Source organism: Sceloporus occidentalis, unplaced genomic scaffold (genome assembly GCF_023333645.1).
Source record: "Sceloporus occidentalis isolate IW3139 unplaced genomic scaffold, rSceOcc1.0.p SCAF_41, whole genome shotgun sequence".
In the NCBI taxonomy this organism is placed as follows: domain Eukaryota; kingdom Metazoa; phylum Chordata; class Lepidosauria; order Squamata; family Phrynosomatidae; genus Sceloporus; species Sceloporus occidentalis.
Window position 1 is genome coordinate 1,430,131 of NW_028317021.1, and position 25,766 is coordinate 1,455,896.

The following is a 25,766-nucleotide window of genomic DNA, read 5'->3' on the forward strand; positions in this document are numbered from 1 at the left end:
TTCTGTGACCTGGGGCAGCATCATTTTGGGACAGACTGGAGTAAGGAGTTAGAGGGAGGGCGACTAAAATGATGAAAAAATGAAGCCATGCCCTATGAGAAATGGCTTAGGAAGCTGGGGATGTTTAACGTGGAGAAGAGAAGGTTAAGAGGTGATATGATAACCCTGTTTAAATATTTGAAGGGATATCATATTGAGGAGGGAGAAAACTTGTTTTCTGCTGCTCCAAAGAACAGGACCCGGAACAATGGATGCAAGCTCCAGGAAAAGAGATTCCAGCTCAACATTAGGAGGTACCTCCTGACAGTAAGGGCTGTTCGACAGTGGAACAAACTCCCTCAGAGAGTGGTGGAATCGCCTTCCTTTGAGGTCTTTAAACAGAGGCTGGATGGCCATCTGTCAGGGTACTTTGATTGAGAGTTCCTGCATGGCATGGGTTGGACTGGATGGCCCTTCTGGTCTCTTCCAACTCTAGGATTCTAGGGCAGGGTACAAACTGCCAGAAAGAAGCGCCTCCCTGGTGCCTCTCTTTGATCCGTAGGAGCGCCACAGCAACCAAACTGTGTGGTGCTCCTGCAGAGCAAAAAAAGGAGTGCCCAGAAGAGGCTCCTTTTTGCAGTGTCACTGTGATGCTGCAAAGCACGAGAGACGTCGCAATGATGTCGCAACTGCGCCACCCCATCTGGAAGCAGTGCAGCTGCGACGTCATCGTTACGCTCCCTGTGTGGTGGGCGCATTGCAGCTGCAGCGCCCTCATCACACGCGAGGGCTGCCGGGCATGTGGGTGCTCCACCCACCAGGCAACCCTCGCATGTGACGCGGGCTCCGCAAAGGCCCATCTGTTCCGGGTCTAGGATTCTATGATTCTATGGTGGTAGGGGAGAAGTTGTGGCCAATAGGAGCTTTCAAGTTTGGGCCCCTGCTTAATCTTTGTGAGCTTTGCTGGGACTTGGCTGACAGGTTGGAGCTGTGCTGCTTCTCCTGCTTTCTTTCATTAGACAGAGGGAGAGAAGAGATAACAAAAGAATTCATTTTTTTGTGGGACACTTGACATGTCTTCGGCTCTGAGATCATTTCTAAAGAACGGGGTATAAATATGATTAATAATAATCATAATGTGTCTGGGGCAGGAGTAACTGTGCTCGATTATTGGAAAGAGTCCTTTGTCTTGGAGCAGCTCCTATAGTTAAACTCTCCCTTTCCCGGTCCACATCAGTCTCCAGTCCAGAGCAGGTGGCCTCTGTAAACCCCCTGCATACACACCAGTTGCTCTTTTCTCTGCCTTGATGAGCCTTCATCATTTCCTACTCACTTTACACGATGCTCATCAGAACTATCCTGAAGCTCTAGGCCCAGCCAGATTTTTCCTTCAACTTTTCCTTTTACCTTGGAGTGTTATTCTTTTACTCCAAGCTGCAAAGTACCATCTCATACCTTCTAGCAGTTCAAAGATGAAAACCAGGACACATGTGGCCAAGCAACATCAGAGCGTGGGCAAGGTGGCAAAAGTTATTAATGAGAAGAACACACTAGCTAGGAGAGGCCGCAGCAATTTGCTTTTGTCTGAGCCTACTGGGAAGTTTGCAGTTTGCTTTTGTCTAAGCTCCCTCCTCTTTACCCCCTCTGCTGAGTTAAGTGAGTGTAAAATACTTTTACACTTTGAACTGGCTTTGCACCAGTGCAATTAAGTTGAGGACAAAGAGGGGAAATGAGGAGGAAGAAAGAGAAACTGGGATATTTTAAAAGCAGCTGAAAAGTAGGGGCGGCGGGGTGTGTGGGTGCTGAGCATTAATCTGGACTGTCCCTGCCAAATCAGTACAGTTGGAGGTATTCCATCTTCTGCTCTCATTTGTCAGCAATGAAGTCCATCCTGTCACGTTAGGCCCCATTCCTTGTGTCTTTCAGTCTCAACCTCAGAAGGTCAGGCTCTCTTTCCCTCTGTGGTCCTCTTCCCTTTGTTTAGGAGTAATTTTCTTCTTAGTACTTCCTGGTGCAGAAGATTCACATACTTCTGAAAACACTGCAGATTTTGTTACATGGGAAAACTGAAACATTTTGTTTGTTCAGCCCTACAAATCAAAGCAGAGAAATTGTGCTTTAAGCTATATATCTGTAAAGGAACTTAATGGGGCCATCCAGCTCTTGTGATTCCTAGGACTGGCCCCGGCCTTTGAGCACAGTGAAGACATTTGACAAGTCAACTGACATCAGTATAAAACATGAGAGAAGCATGTGCTGGCCTGGCAAATATTATCGAGGCAAGTTATGTTGTTCTGAGGATGTTGGAGAAGATTTCGCTGCCTTAGTTTTTTAAGGTTCCACTCTGGAGTAAAGACTTGTTTTTTCATGCTAGTGTTAAAAATACAGCACTGTTATTACAGAGAAATAGCTTGCCAGAGTAACTGTGTAGAAATGTGAACTCTTCCTTCCTCAACTAAACCTTAAAACACATTTGCCACCCTGTCAGCCTCCTAGTGGGGAGAGCTCCTGCAATGAATTTCCCCCAAATGAAGTTTGTAAATTTTGGACTAAGGAAGGCCTGGAATCAATATTTACACATTCAATAAGGAAAGGAAGCGAGAGAGATGGTAAGCAAAGGGCTAGGATAACGTGTTGTCCAAATAGTACATCCTCAAAATGTCTCCATTTTGTCTTTTGTTTACAATAGGGATATGGGATCTGTAGCCCTTCAGTTTCCAACTTCCATCAGCCCTAACAAGCCTGGCCAGTGGTGAAGCATGGTGGGAATTGTATTTCAACAACACTTTGATGGGTCACAGATTCTCCACTTAGAATAAAGTCAGTCTAACAATGAGAAATTTGGGTCTCACAGGCTTTTAGAAGGAACGTCACCCAGCTAGACACCATTTTCCCATTTAAAATTAAAACCCCTTTATTTAAAATGGAATTATGCAATTGAAATTTTGTGTAGAAATATTTTAGTACCCAAGTACCAACATGATTTCAGTGGACCTTGCACTTACATGCTAAATCACATTGCCTCCAGTTATCATTTTGCTTCAGGTGATAGAGTACAAATACATACGTTCTATCTTATAATGGAATAACTTGTGATCTTAGATCATAAAACATCAAGTCTGAAATCCCTGCAGTGCAATTTTAACTTTACCGGTGTACTCTTTTTTTCACCCACCCAAATTACAAGCAGAGAAAGTTGTGGGCTTTTATTATTTTAAGGAACTGAGGGGACATACTATTTAAACCAAAATTATAGGCTGAAGGGATATCCCATGGGCCTTGGTAATGGGATAATGAAACATTTTAACTGTTAGATCAGAAGTCCAAATTCCTAATGGTTTGTCTGAATACCTACATGAAAAGAATTGTTGGCTCCTTTGTGAAGAGATGTCTGCAGCACTGAAGGCACCAGCCTATTGTGGTTTACAGTAGTGGTACCATCTCTAGAAGAGAGACTAAGAACCCTTTGGATAAAAGAAGCAGAAGTAGCAATATGAATTTTAACTGTTGATTCTATAAATACTGACAAGACAGATTTACATTTTAGGCTGCAGTTAGAAAACTTGTGGTCCTCCACTTCCGATCAGCCTTTGCCTAACCCCCAGATAAATATGAATATACATTGCACTACACAAAGGTATCTTGTAGCATATTTGAGACTAACAGAGACAAATTTGTAGCATGAGCTTTCATAGACTCAGTCTGATGAATCTAATGCATGTGATATATCTTGAGATGCCACATGATCCCTTTGTATACAATTAACACTGCCATTTCTTTGAATACATTTGAATATATTCTATTTTTGGTGTAGTTGAGCTGAGAATGCTTTTCTCAAGTGCATGTCCCTTTTACTCCAGAAATCCTTCTTTTATTGTCAGTAAAGCAGTGAATCCAAGTCTGATTCAGGAAGGATAGAAGTGACTGTAGCTCAATGGCCAAACCATGTGCCGTGTATGTTGTTGTTGTTGTTGTTATTATTATTATTAACCTTTATTTATAAAGCGCTGTAAATTTACACAGCGCTGTACATACAATCTTTTTAATTGGACGGTTCCCTGCCCTCAGGCTTACAATCTAAAAAGACACAACACAAAAGGAGAAGGGAGAAGGTGTGCAAAAGGTCTGTCATAACTAGTTCAACCCTGCCTCTGTGTCAGTAAATCTGGCTTCTGAGGACAGAGTCATAGAATCCTAGCGTTGGAAGAGAACTCAACAGTCATGCAGTCCAACTCCCTACTATGCAGGAACACAATCAAAGTACCCTTGACAGATGGCCATCCAGCCTCTGTTGAGAAACATCCAAGGATTCCATCACATTCTGAGGGAGTGTGTTCCACTGTCAAACAGCTCTTACTGTCAGGAAGTTCTTCCTAATTTTGAGTTGGAATCTCTTTTCCTGTAGTTTGAATCTATTGCTCCAGGTCCTATTCTCTGGAGCAGCAGAAAACGAGCTTGCTCCAACATACTCAAAAAGGATGTTGAGAAACTGGAGCGTGTCCAAGGGAGGTGACTAAAATGGTGAAGGGTCTGAAATTTGAGGAGGAAGCAAGCTTGTTTTCTGCTGCTTCAGAGAACAGGACCCGGAACAATGGATGCAAGCTTCAGGAAAAGAGATTCCACTTTAACATTAGGAGGAACTTCCTCACAGTAAGGTCTGTTCAACTGTGGAACACACTCCCTCAGAGAATGGTAGAGTCTCCTTCCTTGGAGGTCTTTAAGCAGAGGCTGGATGGCTATCTGTTGGCCAGACCCTTCACCATTTTGGTCACCCTCCTCTCAACACGCTCCAGTTTGTCAACATCCTTTTTGAATTATGGTGACCAGAACTGGATACAGTATTCCAGGTGCAATCTAACCAAAGCTGAAGTACTATTATTTTCCTTGATCTACACATTATACTTCAATTGATGCAGCCTAGAATTGCACTGGCTTTTTTAGCTACCACATCACACTGTTGACTTATGTTCAACACGTGGTCTACTTGGACTCCTAGATCCCTTTCACATGTACTGTCATCAAGCCCGATGTCCCCCATCCTATATCTGCACATTTCATTTTTTCATCCTAGGTTTAGTATCATACATTTCTCCCTGACAAAATTCATTTTGTTAGTTTTGTCCCAACTTTCTAATCATTCATTCATTTCATTTATTACAATCAACATATCGAATATATCCAATAAAAAACTCAAGCATAAAATTAAAAACAACATCAAAAAGGGATAAATATTACAGTAAAAACAATAATAATTTGATTGCTATCAGCTTTATCTAAAATACATAGGCGGGGTACAGACCGCCGATTTGCGGCAGTCTGCCGCCGCCGCCAGTAGGTCCGCGGGGGAGCCGGAGCCTTCAGACGGCCCGACTCCCGCGCGGACCGAAAAAGAAGCTCCAAAATGGAGCTTCTTTTTTCGTCGCGTTTGCGACGTAGCGAGGCGCCAGGGGCGCGCTCGCTACGTCACAAGCGGCGCGACACGTCTGGACGCTGTGCGTCCAGTACGTAAAGATGGCGGCACCCATGTGGAAGGGGCGCCGCCATCTTGTACGTATTCTATACGTACTAGGGTTAGGGGGGTGCGGAAGCACCGCCCCTTCCTAACCCTAGTACGTATAGAAGACGTACTAAATGGCGGTATGTATCCCGCCATAGAGAGCTCTAATCCTGTTTGCCTATGAAGGAAATTTAGCAACAGCCGACGTTCCATTTCGGGACTTATCCTCCAACAACAACCTGATATGAAATTCAGCAGAAAATCCAACAATTTTACTCAGTAGTGGTATAATCAGATTCTGGCTTGCCTCACTGTAAAAGCTACAGGACAAAAAAAAAAAAATGCTTCATTGACTCGACTTCCATATTGAGGGATCCCAGCAAATCTGCCTTGGAGCAGTTCAGTGGAAAAAACATTGCATCTGGCCTGTGAAAACAGTCTTTCGCACTGTCAAATTTATAATCTCAACTGATTGTAAAATCCCAGTGTAATGTACATTCAATACACTAGGTGAACAGCTTACCTAGGAGCAGTAATGCAGGTCACCCAAAGCTATGTCTTTTTAGCCCTGAACAGACCAGCAATAAATGCTGGCATCGGGGCAGAATGGGGGCATGATTACCACATGCAGCATGCCTCAACTCTGCCCCCATGCTGGTGGGATGCCGCATGCCCCACCGCAGGGCAGGAGGCGTCATGGTGCTCTCTTGGCACAGCGTGTACACACACTGCAGCAAAGGAGTGCCAAAAAGCTGTGGGGCTGGCACCTGTGGCATCCTTTTTGCAGTTTTTTTTTGCACCACGGAAAGGCTAGATTGGGGCTGCAGCGTGAAGCCCCATAGTCTCTGAGAGATTTAAAAGCCATCTCCAATCCCAAGTTAGAAAGGACTGAAGAAGAGAGACTAATTGAAGCTGCTTTTTCTGCCAGACGTTTGTGCCAACTTACATAATTGTCTTGGGGCAGGTAAACAAGCAAACCTGAACCATCCCCAAAGACACCAACTTGCAGCCAGAGCTTTAAAGCATACCACTAGGCCCTTATCGAGAGAGGGCTTTCGCCTGTCTTCAATAATAACAAAGATTTTGGCACACAGTTGGGGAGTTGAAGAAGGGTCCTTAGACATTTTGTTTGTTGCCTATTGATTTCAGGTGACATTTCCCCAATCCAAATACTAGAAGCATATAAACGTTGTGCAACACACTTAGCATTAAACACTTTCAGGGCAGATGGAACATATAGGCCTCCTTTAGTAAAAAAGAAATGTATTATTGCAGCTGAGCTGTCTGATGCTTTCTGAATAGCAGTCAATCTCTGAGTACTCCATGACAAAGAGTGATGGAATGATAGCCCCAGGTATGAAAAAGTTTTAACCTGTTCTAAGGTATGCCCCTCAAGAGACCAATAACATTGAGAAAATTTATTTTCAAAACCCATAATTTTTATTTTCTGAAGTTGATATTCAGATCATTGGACTTACAGTATCTTGTGAAATTCATTAAAAGATACTTTAAACTAGGTCTGGTACGAGAAAAGATAACAGCATTATTTGCGTAAAGCAATGGGGGACATTTCTGGAGCCAAGTTTGGGCAAGCTACCATCAGGGTCAGACAATACCTCCACAATGTCATTTATATACAGGTTGAACAGTGAGGGTGCAAGAATGCATCCCTCCCTGACTCCTCTGGACATAGAGATTTTATCAGTAAGCTGTCCATGTGGGCCACATCTGACTTGTAGCTTACTGTCACTATATAAAGCCCTGATGAGATATAAGAGTCTTTTGTCATCCAAGATCTTGTCTAGCTTTTCCCAAAGCTTGATTCTGGGGACAGAGTCAAATGCGGATTTCAGATCCATAAAAGCGGCATATAGTTTGTGCCTTAAGAATTTGAGATGTTTCTCCATTAAATGAAAAAGAATCAGTGCTTGACCATGGAATAGTTCTTTCTGAAAGCTGCCTGCGCCTCTATAACAATATTATTGGCCTCCAGAAAGTCAGTTCGCCTTTTGGATAAATATCTGGCATAGAGCTTGCCCATTATTGATAGTAGGCTAATGGGCCTGAAATTCCCTGGATCACTGAACTGTCCCTTCTTATATATTGGCACCACAATAGCATGTTTCCAACTGATGGGAATTTGCCAGATTGGTTTATGGCAGTGGAAGCAGCAGCTAGCAGAGGGGCCCACCAATCTTGGTTATTTTTGAAAAATTCAGCTGGAATGAAATCTATTCCAGGGGGCTTTGCCCCCCTTAAACAGATGAATTAATTCAATCAGTTCCTCCTTGGATTCCAATGAGGGAGAGAGGAGAAAGTTATAACCTGAAGATTGATGGGACTAATTGCATTTTTTTGGGGACTGTAAAAATGGATCTAACGTCTTCTAACGTCCTGGGCTGGAATGACACAACTCGGAGCTTGAGAATTGGAACGCAAGGCCCCTGACACAATCAACAATCATTATTCAAGGAGGCAGTTATCAACATGGACCAGGAATTATGTTCAAATTGATGTCTTTTGCAGGCTAGTAAAATCTTGTATTCCCTTTTTAGCTGGAAACAAGCCACAGGGAGATGTTTCAAGCCAGATTTCCTATAGATTAAGTAGGAATCCCTTATTGCTTTGTTCTTCAGATAGCATTCTTTGTCAAACCAAGTGGGAAGGTAGTAAAGGTAGTAGAGACAGTGCTATCTAGCCTAGACCTAACCACATGCGTTAGATCATCCTGAAAAAGATGGATTAAATCTTCATAAACCTTTATAGTACATGCAGCTTGGTTCTCAGATAAAATCTTAGATCTTAGGTGATTCACTGGCTCGGAATTTAATCTGGGCACCAATGAACTATTCAACGTATTGGACCATTTAGCTCTTGTTTTGTGCAAACTTTTGGGTATTAGTTGGATGGGCACGAGATAACTGTATTTTAAGGGGTTAGAACACATAAACTTAGAATTTCTAATCTATTAAGGTCATTTTCAGTTTTGATCCTGCCCTATTAGTATTAGCTACTCCTCCTATTTTGGTGTCTTCTGCAAATTTGATAAACATATGCCCTCTGTTGCTTCATCCAGGTAGTCGGAGAGATGCAGCTAGTAAGGCTTCTTGGACAGAAATGAAGACTAAACACACATGAATCAAACATAAGCATAGCAAAAGCATAAGCTCCACCTTACAAAATTAGCATGCTCAAACCCTTTTTGATTGTCAAACAGTTGGTTAATCTTTGGTTGTTTTCCCTTTTTTCCCAAGCCATCCTTTCCTGGTTGTTCTAACCATCACAGAAGCTGGTAACAGTGGCCAGCAGAGAAAGGGGGCGGGGGGGGGGGGATGCAGTAAAAGCCAATTATTTATAGCAATAGCAATAGCAAGTACCGTATATACTCATATATAAGTCGATCTCGTGTATACGTTGAGGGCAGGTTTGGGGGGCAAAATCATGGATTTTGATATGACCCGTGGATAAGTTGAAGGTCAAACTCAGGGCATATAACAAAGGATCTAAATGGAGGGGGGGAAACACCACATCTCTCCCTCTTTCTCCCTCTCTGGACCTCTCCCAAGGGTCATAGTGTAGACATGCAAAATGTGGACACAAACCTCAATTTCCCTTTCTTCCCTGCAACTTTCCCAAAAGGGTGCTGGCTTGCAAAAAAAGGGGACAGAGACGTCCAATTTCCCTTCCTTCTCCACAACTTTCCCCAAGGCTGATGGCTTGCAAAAAGGGGGACAGAGACCTCTGATTTCTCTCCTCTGTCTCCTCCCTCCCTTCTCCACAGCTTTCCCAAGACTCATACAGAAGTATTACCGTATTGACCCATATATACATCTACCTAGGATTTTGGAGCCCATTTTTGGGCTTAAAATTTTCTACTTATAGGCGAATATATATGGTACATTTCTATACTGCGTATCAGTGAACTAGCACTTCCTAAGTGGCTTACAATGTGTGAGCCAATTGCCCCCAACAAGCTGGGTACTCATTTTACCCACCTATGAAAGGATGCAAGGCTGAGTAGACCTTGGTGCCCTCCAGGACTGAACTTACAATGTTGCGGCTACAGGACCAGCATTTTATCACTGTGCCACCAGGGCTCCTCCAGCCCTCTCCCTGAAGCTACATTACATTGTGCAGTTAATGTAATTAAAATGTAGAAAACATCACTCATTTAACTAGCCATATAACCATTAATCAACAACTAGCAAAATATGTTTACCTGCTTGTTTAACATATATAACTAACCTGCATTCCCCACTCCAAAGGTAACACAAACCTGGTCCCTTGCACAATACCAATTAATATGGACAATGCATCATACCATCATGAACCTATAGCTACGCATAACTCTACATATCCAAAACATATACATATCACCAAACATATCAACAGTTCTACCCAAAGAATCAGATGATGAGGTTTGTATCAAATACATATCAGTTATCACTCCTGATGTAAATCCTTTTAACCCCCCCTCATATTCATGTAAGACAAAATATCCAAGTGAAGCATCGAGATTTCATATCCTACCTTCCAGTTGAATCCATGCATAGTATAATACCATACATCACAGTTGGAACATACACATAATAATAATAATAATAATAATAATAATAATAATGATGATGATGTTTTATTTATAAACTGCTATTCCGTGTTAATCATAGCGGTATACAGGTAAAAATTGCAATATCAAATACAAAATACAGGATAAAAATTGCAATACATAAATAAAACTTCAATAAAAACATTTCAGAATACAGATTAAAACCATACATAACATGCTCCCCAGCCCAATAATCATGGCAGGATTAGTCCAATCCTGACAAGATCCCTGGTTGAAAGGTAGCAAATCATCTCAAAGACTGGCTGCCCTAAGACAGAGCCACTACCTTTCAATATTGTGTTACATGGACAAATAGTCTGACCTGGTAGAAGGCAGCTTCCTATGTTCCAGAGCACAGAAGGTTACTTGTAAAAAGTAGTTCTCAAGGGTAGGTTCCAATAGTAGTTGCCATTATAGTTCCCATTTTTAAAAGAGTAACATTGGGTTTTACAAGTTCTCAAAAGTAAGAAAATCTGTTGCTTTAGCACACTTTAAAAATAAGACTAAATGCTACAAGCAGTACAAAACATACTGTCTTCTTATCCGTTTTATCATTACAAGGTACAACATGAGCCAGCCCCTAAACCACAATATTTCTCCTTCACCATTTCCTGAGGCCACACTCCATAACATTAAAAGTTACGAAAAGCTGCATTTAAACCAAAAAGGGAGTGACATTATTTCTCATTAATTCAGAGTCATAGAATTGGAAGGGGCCCCATGAGCTATCAAAGCCAACTCTCTTTTCAATACAGGAAATCCAGCTTAAGCATCCCCAGCAGGTAATGGTCCAGCCTGGGGACAGAGTCAGGCCGTGGTGTCCACATGACGCATGCCCTGACTCTGCCCTCAGGCCGGCATGATGCATCACAGTGCTCCTTTAGTGCTGCGTCTACATGACAGCACCAAAGAAGTGCGGCAAAGCCACACATCAGTGACTATGGCTCCCTTTCCTGGGTGCAAAAAGGAGCCACTTTTTGTGACTCCTTTTTGTGCCGCAGAAAGGACAGAGCCACAGCATGTAGTTGCCATGGCCCTGATCCAGCACTAAAAGGGGCAGTCTGTTGAGCCCCTAACTGAAAGAAAGAAGTTGGCAGCATGAGCTTTCGTAGACTTCAGTCTACTTCCTCAGATGCATTTGGTGGAGTGGAAGCCAGGAACAGACATATATATGCCATTGGTATGTGAGAATGTTAATTCAAATTCAAAATCCTTTGTGTATGGAAATGAAGTAGCAAGCCCAGTTAAAGCAATGGTTGTTTGTGGATAAAGGCATTGAAAACTAGCCTTTGTGTGTGGAAAAGAAGTGGCTAATCCAGTTTGGCATAGGAACTAGCCTCTGGGTAAAAAAACTGGTTTACCTTTCCCAAATTGAATTCTAATTCAGGAGGCAGCTGGGTCCTATCATATGTAAATTGCCACCAAAATTACCGCCCAGATCCAGCCTGGATGCAGCCTGGATCGAAGCTGTGTCCAGCCAGCCCCTTTTCAAAAACAGAAGCTTCCGACTTTACGAAATGGCTGCCAAAGCATCTCCATGGACCCAGGCTGTATCCTGGTGGCAATTTATGTATGATAGGACCTGGCTGCCTCCTGAATTAGAATTCCATTTGGGAAAGATAAGCCAGATTTTTTACCCCATGCGATAAGGTCCTAGATGAGTGTAAGATGCCCCCATGAGGATGGGGTCAGGTAGCGTTGAAATGTGTGTAGTGAGCCAGGAAGCCATAATCTTTGTTCATTCCATTGCTGAGGGACTGTAGTTTGTGGATGAACTCCAATTCTGCTGTTTCTCTTTCCATTCTACCTTTGTAGTTCTTTTGTTCAAGGACCGCTGTTCTGAAGTCTAAGATGGAATGCCCAGGGAGATTGAAATGTTCTGCCACCAGTTTTTGTGTATTCCCATTCCTAATGTCTGATTTATGTCCACTTATCCTCTGGCTCAGGGACTAGCCTGTTTGCCTGACGTAGAGTGCTGACAGGCATTGATGACATAGTATAACATAAATCACATTGGTGGATGAGCATGTGAATGCCCCCCTAATATTGTGGGTGATGCCACTAGGTCTAGTGATAACATTTCCTGGATAAATGTGTGGGCAGAATTGGCATCTTGGTTTGTGGCAAGGCTCAGTACCTGTGTTCCCATCTGTGTTGTGTTGTCTTCTTGTGGTTGAGTACCTGTTTGAGGTTTGGAGGCTGTCTGTAGGCGAATAAAGGTCTGCCACCAAGAGTCCTTGAAAGAGCGGATTTTGAATTTGAATGGACATTTTCACATACCAGTGGCATATATATCTGTCCCTGGCTTCTACTCTGCCAAATACATCTGAGGAAGTAGACTGAAGTCTACGAAAGCTCATGCTGCCAATTCCTTCAGTTAATCTCAAAGATGCTGGAAGATCTCTCTACATACTGATTCCACAGACTAACACGGCTATATCTTTGAATTCTGTTATTATACTGTGACACTTCAGATTCTTTTCTTGCTCCTTCTGAATTTTAGAACTTTGTGTAAGGTTCCTTTTTAGAACTTGTAAAGGGTACTTGATGAGCACAAAGATGTGTGTATAAAATTGAAAGGAATGTTTGCTTACTAGTCATCCAACTGCTGGAAAAGATTTAAAGAGTTGTGTCCAAAGAATTCACCAATTTTACTAGCTTTTCATAGCTAATAACAGATTCTGTTCAAAAGAAAAGCATCCAGTGTTCAGTTCCAGGAAACATTAATCTTAAACAGGGAGAATAGATTTTTCTTCTTTGAGATCTTTTACCTCTGGAAATTCCAGGGAAATTTCCAAAGAAAACTTGCATGTGTTACAAATTATTGTGCCAATTCTACCTTTTGAAGGATTCCATGTGGTGCATTTAATATCTCACCAGGGAACTAGCAATAAAACGGCTGGATTTTTGTCTTCTCTACCCCCTCCATTTTTACTAAATCCTTGTAGCAGCATAAGCCTGCAAAATTTCACTGAAAAGTTAAGCCCTGCTGTTTTCAATGAAACTTGCAACCCTGCAGAATTTGGGAAATTAGTTTTTTTTTAAAAAACCCAAAAACATTTAGTTGGCATTCAAGGCAAGTTAGGCACGGTACAGAACGTCAAAAAAAGACACCGGGGAGGCGCCTCTCCTTGCTCCACGGCAGCGCTGTAGCAACCAAGTTGCATGGTGCTGCTGTGCAGCAAGAAAGGAGCGTGTGGAAGTGGCTTCTTTTTTGTGGTGCACTTGTGACGTGCCAAAGCGCCAGCGATGGCGCAATGACATGCCAGCGGCACAGCCCCATTTGGACGCTGCACTGCTGGCACGTCATCACTGCGCGCACCATCTGGATGGTGCCGTGCAGCTTCAGCGTGCCCATGATGTGCTAGGGTTGAGGGGCGTGTGCACGCCCCACCCCTGAGCAACCCTAGCACATCATGGGCACGCCACAAAGGGCCCATCTGTACCGGGTCTTAGTTAGCTGGCATTAAAGTAAAAAAATTTTTTAAATGTAACTCGTTTGTTTCTTGTTATTCAAATATTACTACAAATTACTGGCCTTCAGTATGAAACCCAGCTAGGTAGTGAAGCTACACCCCGAAGGCAGACTGAAGCCTCCCTGATGCTGTCCCAACCAGGAAGAGCCAGCTTGAAAAGGAGCAGAGAAAAAAATGCTCCTTTTCAGAAGCCAGTTTGAAACACCAGCGAAGGGCCAGATTGCGACCATGGTCATGTGGTTGTTGCGGCTCCAGGGCAAGCGGTGCCAGGACAGCCCCAATTTTTGCCCCTTAGATACACGTTTGTTATTACCAAAAGGAATTACAACTGGTTATTTGCAACTACTTACTTCTACACTCTCCAGACAAGTATGTATATCTTAACTTTCTAAATTGCTCTGTCCTGATTTCTTCATTGGGCTGCCTAGACTTGTCTATTTTGACAAGCAAAGGCATTCAGGGATGCAGGATAGCTGTCAGAATGGTCAGTCAGCTCTTGGATCAATCAACCAGTCAGGTTTGATACAAAACAAATAGCATTTTATTGATGATTTCCAAGACAGCACTTGTGACTCATTCAGCTTCTAAGCTGAGACTGCCCATCTCCAGCAATTACAACAACAACAACAACAAATTATTTATTTATAGCCTGCCCAATCACAAAGAATCTGGGTGGGTTACAGGAATAAAAGTGTATACAGAATACAATTAAAAAATTCAACATTAGCCCCTTTCTAATCCCCAATTTCCCTCTCTCCCTCCATGATGGGAGATGGCAGTTACATAAAATCCCCAGCAACTCTACCTCCAACAGACCTTTCCCTCCTTTTCCATCTACAAATCCCCCTCGTTCCCCCCTTTTTTATACTTAACAGTTTCTAACACCACATTCTACTGTACTGACACTCCAGGCCTCTTGCAACAAATAACAAAGTATCAGTGTCTTCCCTCCCCCTAAGCCTATCCAGTCTATAGCGAAACTAAATATTTTCAGCCCACAACTCTTATTTCTCCTAACTCATATCCCCAACCTTTCCAATATCTATTTACTTCTGATAGAATCCAAGGATTCTAACAATAACAAGGGAATAAAGAGGAGTCTTTAGGGGGGCATACTAATCCTATACATAATTAGGATAATTAGTGGAGGATTGGTGGCAAAAAGTACAGCAGCTCTGCCTTCTCCATCAGCACCCTCTTTATCCTCCATGGTTGGAGGGCAAATATCTGATCCCGCTCCACTTTTGGTGGTTCTGGGTGCAATGTAGAATCAGATTTACCCCTCCATCACTGTGCCCTGTTGCAGCCTCCATTCATGAGTAGCAGGGGGGAAAACTGAAGTGGGAAAACTGCATGGCTTGCATAAGCTTTTCTTGTGGTAAAGATCGAGATTCTGCTACATGTGTTCTGATTGTGGAAAGTTTGTACACCTAAATAGACATTTAACCCAAGTCTCATGGCCCCCTCACAAATTATAGGTGTGGTACATACGGCCCCTTTGTGATGGCCTGCACCCACCCCTTTTAGCTCCGGGTTGGGGGCAGGGCAGCCTCATCGGCACCCCTGCAGCCCCAAGCCAGAGTTTTTTCCGGACTACTGCTGCTTCTCTGTGGCGCGTAAAAGGGGTGTCCTTGGGGCTTCATGCCCCTGGACACACTAGGAGCTGCAGCCATGGGAGAAAGGGGCCACTCAGCCCCTTTCTCCCCGGTGTCGTTCCCACAGCCGTTTTGTGGCTGCAGAAATGAGGCACGCACCCAGAAGGAGCTCCTTCTCACACCACAGCTAGGCTGCCATAAGCGGCCTGGGCAGTGCAGAGATGTCACACATGTGTAGTGCCATTTGGATGCGGCATGTGCATGACGTAATCATGGTGGCCCCCATGTAGATGGGAGGCCGCCATGATTACGGCACCGCCATGTACTAAGGCGCAACCCTAGTATGTGGCCAGGCCGGCGCAAAGCACTGGTCTGGAACATGCCAGAGTAATCATCGATAAACACCCATGTTCCCATGACTAACTTTATAAAATGAAACAAATGACCTTGTTCCTGCTTTATCTGTCATGGAAAAGTAAAAGAGGACACTACCTTTTTTGCACTATAAGCTAATGAAGCACAGTTCTTTTAACATGAGCAACTCAGGAGCAAAACCTCCTTCCATTATTTCAGAGTGAGTCCCTCTCCCTGGTCCATAAACTAGAGTCCCTTCATGGCACGTGGTTGGACTGGATTGCCCTTGTTGTCTCTTCCAACTCTATGATTCTATGGGGCCATTCAGACTACACTTTACCCCAGATCAGAAATCGATTCTTTCACATGAAGTTCATATTGGCCCTGAATCTCCCACAAGCGAATCAGAGGCATACACAAGCGTTTCGGGTCAAATGCCCCTTGGCGCTGGTCATTTGCAATCAGGGCAAAAGCTATCTCTTTTGAAAAAACCTGGGTTCTGCCAAATATGAACTTGCTCCTGATCATGATTGGCTCAAGTTCAGGGGAGGGATTTAGGTCAGAGGGAGGGCAGAGGGCGAGCATTCCCTCCCCTCATCGGGGCGAAGGAGGAGGAGGAGGAGGAGGAGGAAAGAGTCGGAGGAAGGATAGAAAAAAGGGGAATCTGACAGGAGGCAAAGGGTGACAGGAGGCAAAAGGGGGGAATCGGGGTGACTGACGGTGGCTGGAAAGGGCAGTCAGAGGGAGGGCAGAGAGGGGAACTGGAGAAAGTGATGGAGGAGGAGGAGGTGGAGGATGAAGGAGCCAGGGAGGGGAAGAAGGGGGCCATGGAGTGCATTCTATAACAGAACAGGAGGAGGTGAAGGAAGAGGCAGGAGGAAGGGTCAGTTCAGAGCAGGTCAGAGGGCCAGAGCAAGCCAAGCCTCTGCTCTCCAGCAGGGAACTTTCCCTTTTGATTTTTAATTTTTTAAAAAATTATTTTTGGCAAAAAATCTGCATGTTTTTTGCTTCAGGTAGATACAGTATATATTAGATAGAACGTGGCTCTAGCTGCTTGCTCACTTTCCCTTTCATTTCCTCGCTTCCAGCAAAGGGGAAATGCTGCAAAGGGCACTCTGCAAGGGGCTTTTTTCCTTTGCGAATGAATGCTACAGTGTGAATGTTACAACGTTTCTCTTTCCAGTTTGGCAAATTGGCAAACTGATACACACAGAATGCTTTTGCTACTCTCTCTAAGGAATTCAGGGGTAGCCTAGGGAAAGCAAAGGGGAAATGCTGCAAAGAACACTTTGCAAGGGGCTTTTTTTCCTTTGCGAATGAATGCTACAATGCGAATGTTACAACGTTTCTCTTTCCAATTTGACAAATTGGCAAACTGATACACAGAATGCTTTTGCTACTGCCTCTAAGGAATTCAGGGGTAGCCTAGGAAAAGCAAAGAATGCATGGCATCCCATCCTTTTCTGGCATTCCGAGGTGAGGAATATTATTGTTGTTGTTGTTGTTGTTGTTGTTGTTGTTGTTGTTGTTGTTGTTGTTGCATGTGTATGAGGCATTCTGGGGTGGCAAGGAGGGGCGACACAGGATGCAGAGATGGCATTAGCTTGCATTTTGGGGTTGAAAATGGGGCCAAGGGCAGATCATAACCTACACTGACCCAAATGTCCACAACACATACACACAGGAGGTTTTTTAATTTGACAAAAGGTGAGCACTCTTTAAAAAAAAGGAGGGGGGAAGCACACTTCCGATGCCCCAATGAGTGCTGGAAACGTCACCTATGACGATTGTGGAACTAAATTTGATTGACAGCCAGGTGCCTTCATTTTAAACCTGAATTCTCTAAGAGGGCATTCAGGTTAAAATACCCCTGAAGGTAGTCAGCACTTGAAAATATGTTGAAAAGAAAAGAAAAAGAAATACAGTCTCCTCCCTCCACATTCTCTGGTTTCTCTTTTGTGGGTTTTATTAATTATTTTCCCTAAAAATCTGTAGGTCCCACACAAGGATTTTGTGGTCAACCACCAGCAAAAGTTGATCATACAGTCATGTTGGAGGACCTAGAGATTCCCAGAGAAGTGTTCTCTCAGTTTAAAAAATAGCATTTGCAATTTTATGTATATTGATATTTTTTCCACTTTTGTGGGAGAAGGGTTTGCACTCAACCTCTGCAAATATGGGAGCTGACTGTATTTCAAAGTACCCATAAAAAAAATTAAAATGATATTAAAGCAACACACAAATCAGGAATTTGTCATCTAAAGAAGGATGTTAATGGATATATTGTATGCCTGGGTGGAGTGGAAACAGTGCCAGCCTTATTTCTTCTAGACTGCAGATTTGGCATGAGATTCTTCACCTTGTTTTCCCAGAGGTTAGAAGTTTAGAGCCTTGGCTTTACAACTGACTTTCTCTGGAAGAAGAATCTCTGTCTTGAAAAATAAATAAATAAATACATTTTAATTTTTTTAAAAAACAGCTTGATCAGATGTTGTAAAAGTGTAGTAACATCTACTAAGGCAGTGTTGATTTTACAGGTAAAGCAGAGATAACCAACCAAACACACACACCCATAGCTATTAATTCATGTCCAAAGCAAAAGGTGTAGTAAGGGTTTCGGGGATAGTTCTTACAAATTCAGTGTTCTAGATTGAGTGGCAACTGAACATGTAAGCATTGCCTACTATTTCTTCCCTTTATTATCCTTTCAGATTAGCAAACTCTCATATTTGAGGTAGCTTCCATCATTTTTATTTGCACAATGGAAAACTGTCCATTTCAACAACATGAACAAATATGGCAAAATCAATAAAAACATTTTGGAGTACTGCCATATCATAAAGCAAGTTCAGAATAGCGCTGATTGGAATCTTGCATTACCAGTACATTTGCAAATAGACACATAATGAAACCTGTATTGTATAAGCAATAGACTTGAAAGTTTGCTTTAATACAGTATCTTTAAACAAGTCCAACCAGCAATAAACCATTTTGACATGGCATTTCCTTTTAGTCTTTACCCTCTCAACCACTGGCAGGTTTGCATTGTAAACTGGGCAAAGTAAAAACAAATGAATACTGCAGCAGCTTCAAGAGTTGGAATTTCTAAATATTCTGAACTATTGGCTGTAAAACAAAATTAAGGTCCCAAGAAAGCATGGGGCTATGTCTGTAGACCCTGATCATATATAAAAACTCTTGTGGCCTCATTCTCCCAGAAGTGTCTGTAGCAGTTTGGATTGTGAGTGTGGACTCACATAATTGAATATTCCACATGAAAAACTACGTATGAAAGATGAGGGTTCTAGGCATACCCTTTCTGCAACATGTTAATTTTCTGTGGTCAAGGATTCCCCCCCCCCCCCCCAATGTGGGAGCATTCAGTCTACAGCTTGCAAGTATTACTGTATTTGGAGCTACCACAGTCCTCTAGTCAACATGGTCAGTGGCCAACATACAGTTCTCTCAATTACACTGTAAAGTGGAGCAGCCTACTTGAAGAGGCATTAAAACATCCTGCCCACTCAGCAGTCTGTAGCTGTACAGTCTAGGCACAGGTTTGCCACCTTAGTGAGAATTAGGCCTTTGGATGAACAAATCCAGGGGGCCTAGAACACTGAACAATGGATACAAGCTCCAGGAAAAGAGATTCCAGCTCAACATTAGGAGGAACTTCCTGACAGTAAGGGCTGTTCGACAGTGGAACAAACTCCCTCAGAGTTTAGTGGAGTCTCCCTCTTTGGAGGTCTTTAAACAGAGGCTGGATGGCCATCTTTTGGGGATGCTTAATTGTGATTTCCTGCATGGCAGAATGGGGATGGACTGGATGGCCCTTGTGGTCTCTGCCAACTCTACAATTCTATGATTGTATGAATAAGAGCCAGATGAATCAGACCAGAAGTCCCCCTAGACCAGTGATTCCCAAACTTTGGTCCTCCAGATGTTTTGGACTTCAGCTCCCAGAAACCCTAGACAGCTTGGCTAGCAGTCAGGAATTCTGGAGCTGAAGTCCAAAACATCTGAAGGAAGAAAGTTTGGAAACCACTGCTCTAGACCAATATCCTGGTTCCCACAGCATCCAGTGCAGTGTTTCTGACAACTCATGATAGCAACATCCCTCCCCTGCCCTAGGCCACTTGGCAGGTACTATTCAGAGGAACACTGCCTCTATTTGTAAGGTGTTTTTCTGTCTGCCAAGGAATATGTTCAGCTATTCAATTAGTAAAGGAGAACAGCTGGACTTCCTGAGGTCTTACTGGTCAAGGAAGGAAAGTATGTATTGGAGATTAAAAAGATGTTGGTCTGGTTCAAGTGCCACTACAGACTGATAGGATCACTTTTTGGCAGCTACAGTGACTGCACAGATATAACAGAAAGGGCTGCCTGAGCTCTGGTATCAGTTGAACTTTAACTGTTAAAGGATCTCCGAGGTTGAGCTCGATGGGATTCAAAAGGGCTTTGGGTCCTCCTGGGTAAGGCATCGAGAGGGTTTTTAGAGGTTGTTTGGGAGTGTGTGTGTGTAGTATTGTGAGTTTTTGTTGTGTGGGGATGTGCGTACAGAAGAGAGAATGGTGGGGGGATTAATGGGTGTAGGGTTGTTGTGTGTCCAGGAGAGTGTTTGGTGGTGGCTGTTGTTGTGTGGGGATGCAGGCTGTGTGTGTGGGTGCCTAAAAGAGACAACTGGGCTGTGGGTGATCAGGGATGTGGAGATGTATCGTTTGTGTGTTACCAGGAGAGACAACTGTTGCTGTTGTTGTGGGGGGGGGGGGGAATGTAATGTTTGTTAGTCCAGGAGAGACAGCTGTTGGGTTGTTGTTCTGGGGGCAGGGGAATGTGTGTGTGTGTGTGTGTCCAAAAGAGACAACTGGACTGTGGGTGATCAGGATGCAAATGGGAGAGAAGGAGGGATTGCATTCTGGGAAACGGAGGGAAAGCAGAGGATGCAAAGGGGAGGGAATCTGAACGACCTGAAGGCACACAACACATGCACAGACACAGAGAAATTGACAGAATATGCGCACTCTGCCTCCAGCTTTTTTAAAAACGGAGGGGGGAAGCACCAATCCGCTTGGCCAATGGCTGTAGGAAACGTCACCTTTGACGAAAGCGGAAGAGAATTTGACTGACAGCAAAGGAGCCTTCTTTTAAACCGGTACCTCAAATGTGAACTCTGCGCAAAGAGCTGAAAGGGCATTCAAGGGTAAATAACCCCAGTTAAGGTAAATGAAAGTGGGCACTTGCTTCCGGACAGATTCGGGAGGGGGGGACCCGGTTCTGCCCAGTTCCATCCAGTGCAAATAGTTGAATGTGAATGGGGCCTTAGTCAAACTAGGCAGGTATTTGGCTACTTCAGTCAAGGATTTACATACACGTTGAGTCTCCCTTTTCTGAAGCTACAGCGTCCAAAATACTCCAAAATCCACAACTTTTTTCATGGGTGGGTGAGACACCTTTGCTTTTTGACAGTGCAATGTACACAAACTTTGTTTCAGACATCAAGTTATTAAAAAATGTTGTATACAATTACCTTCAGGCTATGTGCACGTGAAGCATTAATGAATTTTGTGTTTAGACTTGGGTTCCATCTCTAAGATATCTCATTATATCCATATATGGAAACACTAGTATTTCAAAATCCCCCGAAATCCAAAACACAACACCTATCTAGTCTCAAGCATTTCAGATAAAGGAGACTCAACCTATAGTATAAGACAATTGCTTATTCTGATTGGCTCTTGACATAGCACATCATATCATATATATCACCACCATCTCATAAATAATTTTGGGGAGGTACCATAGCACAGTGATGGAGCACTGCTTTCCATTCTCCCATCCTACCTCCTCTTGCCCATTTAAAGGATCACAACAGCCATTGGAGGCCTATTGCAAGAATCGAATATGATCTATTTGGATGAGAGGATTGAGATATACAGCCTCTCAAAGTATAAAAGAAAATTGGTATAAGATGTTTTACCGCTGGTATTTACCTCCGGAGAGATTAGCTACAATTTATAAAAACAGAAATAATAAATGTTGGAAATGCGGGGATGCAGTAGGGACATCCATATACTGCTGGTGGAATTGCAAAAAAATTAAAAAAAGAATGGAGACAAATCAGAGAAATAATTTGTAAAATATTACACATCAAATTAAAATTAAGACCAGAATGCTTCCTATTAGGAATTTTTGCGAGTAAAATTGGGAAAAAAAAATATGGAAAGCAGCTTTTTTTATATGACAGCTATGACAAGAATTCTAGTGGCACAAAAATGGAAAACAAAAGACATTTTGAGTAAAGGGGAATGGTTAATGAAATTAATAGAAATAATAGAGATGGACAAATGGACTCACATTCTAAAAAAACAATTCTCTGGGTAAAATTAAAGAAGGTTGGCACTTTTTATTTGAATATATGAGGGAGCAATGGGGGGAGATATCTCCTTAAGGAGTGATTTATTTGAAATGTTTTATATGATAGATAAATTATTACAAATATCTGATGATGGAGCATTGCATTCGCAAAGGAGAAGAATAAATTTTGTACAGATATCAATGAAATAGTTGATTAGTATTGAGTAGTTTTGACGGAATAAACATATATGGGAAATCGAAAGGATATTTATAAGGGATACACAAAGCACCAAGACAAAACTGAAGAGGCTGGAAGTCATAAGTTCATGTGTAATAGTGGGATTGAGGGGGTAATGAAAAGATCTTAGTATGTATTTTAGTATTTTAGTTTGTCTGTGTGTTTATATGTTGTTGTTGTTGTGGTTGTGATATATATGGGTGGTTATTCAATAAACATTTTTTAAAAAATTTAAAAATGGAAGATGATCATTGCTGGTGTCAGAGGTTGGCATTTTTGGGCTTCTATTGAGGTCATGGCTATACAAAGGGATCACTCTTTGCCCCATCACTATGTGTTCAAGCAGGAATAAGGTTGAAGAAATGAAGCAGCAGTCTTTGTCAATTTAGAACTTTTTGGGGGGGGGGGCAGCAGTGCAGACTGGCCTTACAAAGTCTCTAATATTTTCTGAACAGGCATGCATATAAACATTTCTGTCTCTATGAAATAAGAGTGATTTGCAACACTACTTCTGGATCTTGATAGAGTTAAGAAATGTCACTTAACAATTGAATGAACCCAGAAGCTCTCTCTCTCTCTTTTTGTTCTGTTTGGCATCATCTGTAAATTCTTCCATTGCTTATAATACCATTCCATTTCTTCCTACAGAGTTCTGCTCAATCACTTTCAGGAAAAGGTTATTCGGTAAGTCATCTTATAGCTAATTCTTTAATGTAATGTCTGTGGCTGTTTCATTGTGAAAGTTTACATCACTTTATATGTTCACATACACTGAAGGAATACACAGCATGAAAAATTATGCTTTGCGAAAAAGTCTCAGCTCCTGAACCAATTCTATTTAAGAATGTATTAAACAGTTTATTTTCAGAGGCTCTTGGTTTTGCTGTGTTGCCTTTCATTTGATGCAAACCATGTGGCTAGAAATCCAAAGATCATAGCTGAATGTAACATACCTTTGGCTGCATAAGTCCAACTCATTATTTTATTGACCTTTTTTTGCCACTATTAAATATATATTTATGCTTCATTTGAGGTAAGGTATATGCATGTTTTTATTGTGCTATCTCTCTATAGAAAACTTTTCCAACTCTTACAAGATAGGTAAGAAGAAAAAAAGAAAGAATGCATCAGTGAAACATGGCAATGCTTACTTTAATTGGTCTGAAATTGCTCTATGGAGGCATTTTTGGAAGTAAAAGAAGTTCTAAAATACAGCTTGGACTACCATTTCTGAAACAGACTTTCTTCCAAAATATTAAACTGTGGTTTAGTGCTACTGAATGAGTTTTGGACTCACGTACTTCTGTCTGCTCATCTAGCATGGTCTGATTTTGACTTGTTTCATCAAGTAATTGTTTCCTGATCAGAATTCTCTCCAGCTTGGATAATAAACTCTGATCAGGAAGGGGTTGCTTCTGAGGCATGCGTTCACTCTTTCTGAAGCCGAGACAGTGTGACTTTCCAAAGTGCGTTTTCTGTGTATTTTTTGTGCTTTTAATGCTAACAAGTCTTCCTTGTTTTGACAATGATGATGATGGTGGTGGTGGTGGTGATATTGATATCAGTAAGCCTCTCAGGCATGGCCAATGTAAGTTGCTCTGATTTTTATAAACTCATGCGCAGTGAAGAAAAATCAAAATACCTTGGCCAAGTACACACTTCTGAGAAATACAGTTGGTGCAAGAAACCTGAAACCGAGGGCAAATCCACTTCTTGTTAAACCACCTTGACGTGTTAAATATGCATAGCCATGTTAACCCATATTAAGTGTTAAACCCAAAGGGTTTGGTTATGCAATAAGCCTCTAAAATATGCAAGAGGCCATGTTAAATAAAGCCATGTGAAATGCCCAAATGTGCTTCGTGTGTGTTTTGGAATTGGGGTGGGAGGTGTTTGGCCAGAAAGGGAAGTACATTTCTGCCATCTGTCTAGGAATAATGCCCAAATGTCCTCCATTTTAAGCATGCCTAAGAAACATGTGTTTATATTAATGCTTTTTTAAAATTATTAATTTTTTTAGCGTGTCCTCCATTTAAAAATATGTCCTACATTGGGGGGGCTAAATTTTGTCCTACATTTTTTAAACATTTGTCCCGGTTTGGAGGTTGACAGTTATGGCCACCCTACCTTTACTATAAGAATTCTGACAAGTTATCAATAGTGGCTTTGAGATTCCTTCTGCAAGTTTCTTTAGTACTCTTGGGTGCAGTTCACCCAACCCTGTAGACTTGAATTAATTTAGAATAGCCAGTTTATTCCTTTACTACCTAGAGCACTGCTCTCCTTTTGGGAGAAGACTAAGGTAAAGAAGGCATTTAACAGTTTGGCCTCGTGTCTCTCCCCTGTTATTATTTCACCATCTTCCCTATACAGTGGCCTGCCATTACCTTGTTCTTCTTCTTACCATGAAGAAAAAAGAAACAAACCTCAAACTCCCCACCTCTTTTTATTTTTAATCTCTCTAGCAAGCCTCCACTCATTCAGAGCATTAGCTTTTTCACTTTTCCCCTACAAGTACTGGCCACTCCTTCTTGGTGATTTCCCCATTCTTCCACTTTCTCTATATGTCTTTCTTATATCGAAAGTTCTTTGTTCATCACCCAGGTTTCTTTAGACACCTCTCACTTTCCCCGCTCACTGGATTAGTTTGCAACTGAGCAAACAATATACTTTAAGAAACACTTGTACATTATGAATTCCTTTCCCTTTGAGCATCTCTGGCCATGGGATCGCACCCGGTATTTCCCTGAGATTACTGAAATCAGCTTTCTTGAAGTCCAATGAAATGGTCCGCAAGGCTGGTGAGAAATTTGTTGATCTTACACTTGTAGTGCGCTGTGTGTGTGTGTGTTTGTTTAAGTGTGGGTTTATCATAAATAATATGACTCAAGTTTTATATTTAATTTGTGAATTAAACTGATTTGCCTTTGGCTTTTGTACCATAATGGAAAAAGGCCAAAGGCCTTGCCCCTATACTGGTGCTAATAAATCATGGCACAGGCTTTTTTATCTCCAGTTCTGAGAGGTTCTTTTTGTTCTGCTGAAAAACAGGCACTTAGAGGTACAGGGCTGCTTATCTCAAAGCTGTTGGAGCTCTGATATGTGTTTCCTTCTCCACCGTTAGGCCTAATGGCGACTGAGTGATCAGCAATTATTTCAGTGTGGTCTATACAGATATCCTGATATCCTAAGTACCCTAAGCACACCAGATCCAATCTGATCTTGAAAGTTAACCAGGGTTAGCCCTGTTTACTACTTGGATGGGAAACTGCCAACAAGTACCAGGTATTGTGGGTTCTGTTTCAGAGGAAAGAACTGGCAAAACCACCTCTGAGTATTCCTTGCTGCAAAACCCCTATGGAGTTGCCATAAGTTAACAGGTAACTTGAATACACACACACACACACACACATCCAAGTGGGATGTGAGGAATGATTTACTCAATTTAGAGAGTGATGGCTGAGCCTGCATTGTTGTTGCTGATGAACCTTTATAGCAAGAGTGGAAACTGTACAGCCCTCCCAATGTTGTTGTACAGCTCACAGTGTTGGTTATTACCTTTAAAGGCCTATATGGCTTGGGCCTGAGTTACTTACAGGACTGCATCTCCCTATACAATCCGCCCCGCACTCTCAGAACAACAGGGAAGAATTTGTTGGCATTAACA

The 25,766-nt window shown here is 42.3% G+C and overlaps 1 protein-coding gene across 13 annotated transcripts in view; it reads left to right on the plus strand.

The window, feature by feature from the left end:
• FBRSL1 (fibrosin like 1) overlaps window positions 1–25,766 on the plus strand; it is a 1,004,090-nt gene that overhangs the window by 364,884 nt on the left and 613,440 nt on the right. For all 13 annotated transcript variants that reach the window (XM_089489878.1, XM_089489882.1, XM_089489880.1 and 10 more), the window contains exon 4: window positions 22,748–22,783. In XM_089489878.1, the coding sequence (XP_089346004.1) occupies window positions 22,748–22,783 (36 nt within the window). The remainder of the gene's footprint in view (window positions 1–22,747; window positions 22,784–25,766) is intronic.